General features: G+C 33.7%; 1 protein-coding gene across 3 annotated transcripts in view; it reads right to left on the bottom strand.

The window, feature by feature from the left end:
• Window positions 1-2,832: 2,832 nt before the first annotated feature.
• Window positions 2,833-6,285, bottom strand: part of Itfg1 (integrin alpha FG-GAP repeat containing 1) — a 220,638-nt gene continuing 217,185 nt past the window's right edge. For all 3 annotated transcript variants that reach the window (XR_007343503.1, XM_015488770.2, XM_015488769.2), the window contains one exon: window positions 2,833-4,262. Coding sequence is in view for 2 of the 3 variants with exons in the window: in XM_015488770.2 (XP_015344256.1) it covers window positions 4,203-4,262 (60 nt within the window). In the remaining variant the exon portion in view is untranslated. The remainder of the gene's footprint in view (window positions 4,263-6,285) is intronic.

Below are 6,285 nucleotides of genomic sequence, written 5' to 3'. Positions count from 1 at the left end.
CTCTCAAAACTTTTTTCCAGAGTGGCTTTACCATTTGTATTCCCACTAATAATGTATGAGAATTCCTGTTGTTCCTCATCCTTGTTGGCACTTGAATTCTTATTCTCTGTTTTAGCCATTATGGTAGATGTGTGTAGTGGTATCCTTTCATGACTTTAATGTACATTTTCTTCATGGGCACTTTTATGTGTTTATTTTCTATCCATATATCATTTTGGGTGAAGTGTCATTAAATTCTGACCCACTCTTAAATTGGGTTGTTTTTGTATTGTTGAGTTTTAAAAGTTATTTATACATTCTGGATATAAGTTTGTTGTTGGATATGTGATTTGCAAATATTTTCTTTGCCTATTTAGTTTGAATATCCATTCTCTTCAAAGTGTATTTGGCAAAGCAAATATCTTTAATTTAGATCAGATCAAATTTATTAATTTTTTCTTTTGTGGATCATGCTTTTAGTATCATTTCTAAGAACTCTGCTTAACCCCAGGTCATGAAGATATTCTTCTATGTTTCCCTCTAAAAGTTTTGTAGCTTTACATTTTATGTAAGGTTTACAAGCTGTTTCAAGTTAATACAAGGTATAAATTCAATTTTCTTTCTTCCCTTTGCATATAGATATCAATTGTTCTGACAGCATTTGTTGAAAATGCCTTCCATTGAATCATTTTTATACCTTTGTCAAATATTGTATAGTTATCTTTGTGTGGGTCTATTCTGGACTCTATTTTATTCCATTGACCTATGTGTCTAGCTTGATGAGTATAGTTTTATAATTAACAAGAAGTCTGGTAGTTAGATTCCTTCAACTTCATCTTCTTTTTCCAAATTGTGTTAAGATATTCTAGCTCCTTTTGTCTTTCATATAAATTGTACAGTAGTCTTGTTTTTTTGTCTACAAGAAATACTGCTGGGATTTTGATAGGGATGGGGTGAAATCTATAAATCACCTCAGCAAGTGTTTACATCTTTATTATGTTGGGTTTTCCCATCTCTGAATAGTGTCTTTCCATTTAAGTCTTCCTTGATTCTCCCATTATTATCTTTTTTTAAAAAATATTTTTTAGTTGTTGATGGGCCTTTATTTTATTTATACGCGGTGCTGAGATTCGAACCCAGGGCCTCACACATGTCAGGCAAGCACTCTACCACTGAGCCACGATCCCAGCCCCTCCCATTATTATCTTGTAGTTTGTAGTTAAACAAATGGATCCCTTGCATGCTTTGTTATATTTCTACCTAAGACACTCATTGTTTGGATCTTATTTTGAATGACATTTTTAATATATTCACTTATTTGCTTTTAGATAATTTGTGTGTGTGTGTGTGTGTGTGTGCACGCTCGCGCATTGACCTTTGTATCCTGCAATCTTGGTGAACTCATTTACTAGTTCATTTGTTTGTTTGTTTTTTTGGTACTGGGATTTAACCCAGGAGCACTCAACCACTAAGCCACATCCCTACCCCCTTTTTACATTTTATTTAGAGATAGGATCTCACTGAGTTGCTTAGGGCCTTGCTAAGTTGCTGAGGCTGGCTTTGAACTTGATCCTCCTGCCTCAGCTTCCCAAGCTGCTGGGATTACAGGCATACAAAACTGTACCTGGCTCATTTGTATTTGAATGTATGTGTGGGCTCTCTCTCGTCCAGGGAGGAGATCCACAAAACAGGATAGAGGAGAGTGTGGCTGTGCAGTCACGAATCAAGACCGCCAGATACCAAGCTGGAAGCAGATCTGATTTTATTGCGTAATTACCATGTATATATACTCAGGCAATAGCTAAGCAGATTATAGGCAGCCATGGATACAATTATTTGCCAACTGTCTTTGTAGCAACCAATCAAGGAGTGGGCCATGGAGCAAGCGCTGTGACTGCAATACCAGAACTCTGCCTTTGGGGCAGTTTGCAGCTCAAGTGCCTAGCAGGAGGGGAGTAGTTTTGCCACTCAGGCACGCTTAGAGTAGGCCACATAGGTAGTACTCCGCGCACCTGTCCCCACATGTGTATGTAGATTTCTTGAGATTTTTCTGTATACCATCATCTCATCTAATAGGGAACATTTTGATTCTTCCATTCCAATCTGTCTTTTATTTTCCTTTCTTGGCTTTTTAATTCTGGTTAAGATTTCCACTAGTATTTTAGAAAGTATTAGTTATAGGGGACATCCTTGCCCTTGGTCCTTTTATGTACAAACAATCATTTTGAACTCTAACCTCTCCTTTAAGGTAGGTATCACACTTAACTATCCTAGTTTACAGATGAAGAAATCCAAACTTGAAGAGCTAAAGTAATTGATTCAAAGTCATAAAATGGGGCAGTTGGGCTCTGAATTCAGTTTTGTCTGACCTCAAAGTCTTGTTTTCTTTGCACTACAGTATTCAAAATTAATATAAACATCTTTGTTACTGATTCTCAGTGTTGTGGCAATTTTTTACTTGCTGTCTCTTAATAAATAATATTAAAAGTTGTGTTTGGAGACACAGAAATAGTATTATTATCATAGACTATATTTTTGTCATTAACATTTTGCCTGTCATGCTATTCTTTGTAGACCCTGATTCCAAATAGTTTTAAGACTCATGCTTTATTAGTTGACAGATATGAAGTTTATTATCCTTGGAAATGTAAAACAGTGCATGGTTATAGCATTATGGGTTTATAGTGAATATAAGTATTGTCAGGAGAATCCTGCCTTGTCCCTGTCTCACAAAGTGGTAATGGGAAAGTCACCTTATCTTGGTCTTATGGTCCAGACAAGTGATTTATGTTCACTTAACCCTTGAGGACTCTTCATGTTCCAAAATAATTATTTCAAAACTCATCACAACACTTTGCTTCAATGAAGAATATTTATTAAGAAGACACATTCACATGCTCAGATAACAAAGTAAACTAATTTAATACATGCCACTCTCAGTGAATGATAAAGAAAAAAAATAACATGAAGAACGAAATTGTTTTCAGAGAGATTTTATATTTTGGAGCCATTACATGTCCATGTGCACATTAGAAAATTATTATCCTTAATATATGAACTTTTTTCTCAATCTAAATTTAAGTCTTTTAAATTTAATTTTGACAAAAGGAAGTTCATAGTGTAAAATTTGCATTGAAGTCTGAATGTAAATTATCAACTGTTGCAAGCCTTGAGAATAGAAATTCGATTGAAAATTTGTATTCCTAGATGCTGTCTATAGCAGGTTCCTTTGAAGAAATAAAATGTTCTTCATTGTCACATGATGATTAGTTTTTCAAATAAAAAATTTTAGGACATATTTATTCTTGGGTAATACTATAATTTTTAGTTAATTTATGATCAAGAAAATTTTATGTAAGATATGAACCACCAAGAATTTTAGTTTTCCAAAGAATGTGATTTCTTCATGCTTAAAAGTAAAATTCTATCAATTCTATATATTTTTATAATTATTTGTAGAAGTCTAATAAAATCACCTAAAATAGTAACAATGACAGCTACTATGTATTGAGCACTTTACTCTGTGTTAAGCACTGAGCTTAAACACTTTATATACATTATCCCACTTACTCTTTTCAATAACTTAAGCGAGTAAGTATATTAGTCCCAATGTATAAACAAACCTAGGCTTACAGAGTTTAAGCAATAGCCAAATTCAAACAATCACTTTGTAAGCTGTGGAACCAGGAATTTAAGGCAAGTCTTACTGTGATTCCAAAGCAAGAGTACTCAATTATATTGTATGCCATCATTGAGCCCCCTGAACTGCTGTGTTGAAGGTGAATGTTTAATAACTTTAATCTGTGATACATTTGCAAAAGTAGAGTTTGCACCATTAGAATAAGAAACAAGATCAATTCAAGGGGAACAAAGAAAAATCCTGCTTATTTAAATATTTTTATTTATACATATTTTTTCTATGATTACCCCAATAAGATTATAAACACATAAACACCAAAGTACATGCAACACATTCCACAAAAGAACAAAAATACACAGTAGTACTGAGTAAATAATTTAAATTACTGTTTACAAAGTGCTTTAAAAAAAAAGACTTTGTGAGACATTCAGACTGTATTTATTTTAATATCTTTCAATAATTACCAAGAGATGCATCATTTATAAATAATATTCAAAATCCCCTATTTTCTTCTATAGGCCAGGATTTAGTATTTCAGCTAATCAAATGAATAGTCATTCCATTATGTAATATTAAAGCCAAGTCACATAGCATCAAAATGAAACCGATGGGCCTCTTGTCGTTTTTCTCTATCATCTGCTTTCTGAAAAAAGAATTTTAAATTAGTTTATAAATGATAAGAAAACGTTAAGAAGACTCATTTCTGAAATAGAAGTGATTAATTTCTTAAAAAGCCCTCCCTCAGCAATTAGTAGATAATAGTTGTGATTTTATAATACAATAATCTTATGAAATATTTTTGTAGTTTATAGTAGCTACTTTATAATCAACGATCTACTAATTAAATTTAAAAATCAACAAAAATGTTACTTAGTTTGTTGTTTGTTTGAAAATAAAATTAACACTTGATTCTATAAGGATAGAATCAACTATTCTATTTTTCTCCAATTCAACACTGATATTAATAAATGAACTAAACTAATTACATTAAAGTATATTAGTTTTTGTTTTTTTGTTTGACCTATGGATTTAGCAGATATTTATAGACCCTCTGCTCCCAGCAATGTATTATGCTCAGTATTTTGAAGAATTAAAAACCCCTCAGTTTTGTATTTTGTTCTCCAGGAACTTAAAGCCTCAGGAAAAAGAAGCAAAACATATTGTACTTCAGGATACAAGGTGAACAATGTTACTTCTAAGAGACAGATTACTTCTGGGGTTGAGTGATGAAAGGGAATGCTTTGAAAAGACAGCATTTTTGGAAATGAGGTTTAGGAAGGGAGTACAACATGAGTGATCATGAGAAGTCTAGAAGGAAAATGGAATGTATGAAAAGAATAAGGTTGGAAAAGGTATATTGGAAGTAATATGAAAGCCACGTTAAGGAATTTACACATTTTAGGCAGTGGATAGTGCCCTGAGGTTTTTTAGCAAGATAGTGTTATAATTAAGGCTAAACTTAATGAAGAACAGTCAGGTAGCAGTTTGATAAGTGGAAAAGGAAGAGAATGAAACTGGAGAGGCCAGGCGGGATATAATAAGAGGCTGAAATGAAGAAGTGGTAGTAGGAATGCAGAGCAACAAAAAAAATTTTTTTTGGGGGGGGACCTATACTGAAGTGTTTCATCTCCAAGCTATACCCCCAACTCTTTTTATTTCCTTTTTTTTATTGAGACAGGGTCTTGCTTTGCTGCATGGGCTGGTCATCCTGGAGATCCTCCTGCCTCAGTTTTCTAAGTCACTGGGGGATTATAGGCATGAGCCACTGTGCCTGGCCTGATGAGATTCTTAGTGGAGGCAGAATCAATAGGGCAATAGATTAAATCTTGTGAGTAAAAAAAAAGAGAAGATATGAAGCTTTAGAATACTGATTTTGAGGTGCTTGTAAGATGGAAAGAGACCTTTAGAGAGAGGTGAGGGTTGGGAATATTTCGAGTTAATAACTGAAGCTATTATTAGATGAAATTGGCAGGGGAAGTGTAGAAAGAGGGCTTAGGGCAGATACTGTGGAAAGCCTGCCTTGAGAGAAAGGGAGAAGGCAGCAGCCAGCCTAGGTGAAAAGTTGGTCAAAGAAGCAGAACTATAGTGCCACCAATGATACTGTGTATCTATTTTTTGCCACAACATTATAATTGCTGTAAGCCCACAATCAGATGTCCTGAAAAATTGATGAAATTAATTTCCTTTCTTTCATAGGTCAAGAGCGGTCTTAAAATTTTAGACTATGTTCTGATAATTCTGGTCAAAGTACACAGGATGATCATTGGTCTTACCTCAAGCTGCAGTCTTAAAGTTAACTAAATATATAATTTTATATTACTATTTTTTTTTTTTTAATTTTTAATATTTATTTTTTTAGTTTTCGGCGGACACAACATTTTTGTTTGTATGTGGTGCTGAGGATTGAACCTGGGCTGCACGCATGCCAGGCGAGCGCGCTACCGCTTGAGCCACATCCCCAGCCCCTATATTACTATTTTTGATATGTAAAGAGTGACTTTATTTTCAAATGATAAATCTATGAATACTTATTAGAAAAATTATCGTGTTCTCTTTTTTGTAAGTTAAAAGAGAAGCTAAGAAAAAACAGTACTTGTAGTTAACAAAAATGATTATGATTGACATGATAATCCAAAGAGAGTAGGTGTAACAACAAAGTGTTTCTC

The sequence above is a fragment of the Marmota marmota genome, unplaced genomic scaffold (assembly GCF_001458135.2).
Source record: "Marmota marmota marmota unplaced genomic scaffold, marMar, whole genome shotgun sequence".
Taxonomy (NCBI): Eukaryota; Metazoa; Chordata; class Mammalia; order Rodentia; family Sciuridae; genus Marmota; species Marmota marmota.
The sequence above is the reverse complement of the archived record's forward strand: the minus strand, read 5'-3'. Positions and strand labels throughout refer to the sequence as shown.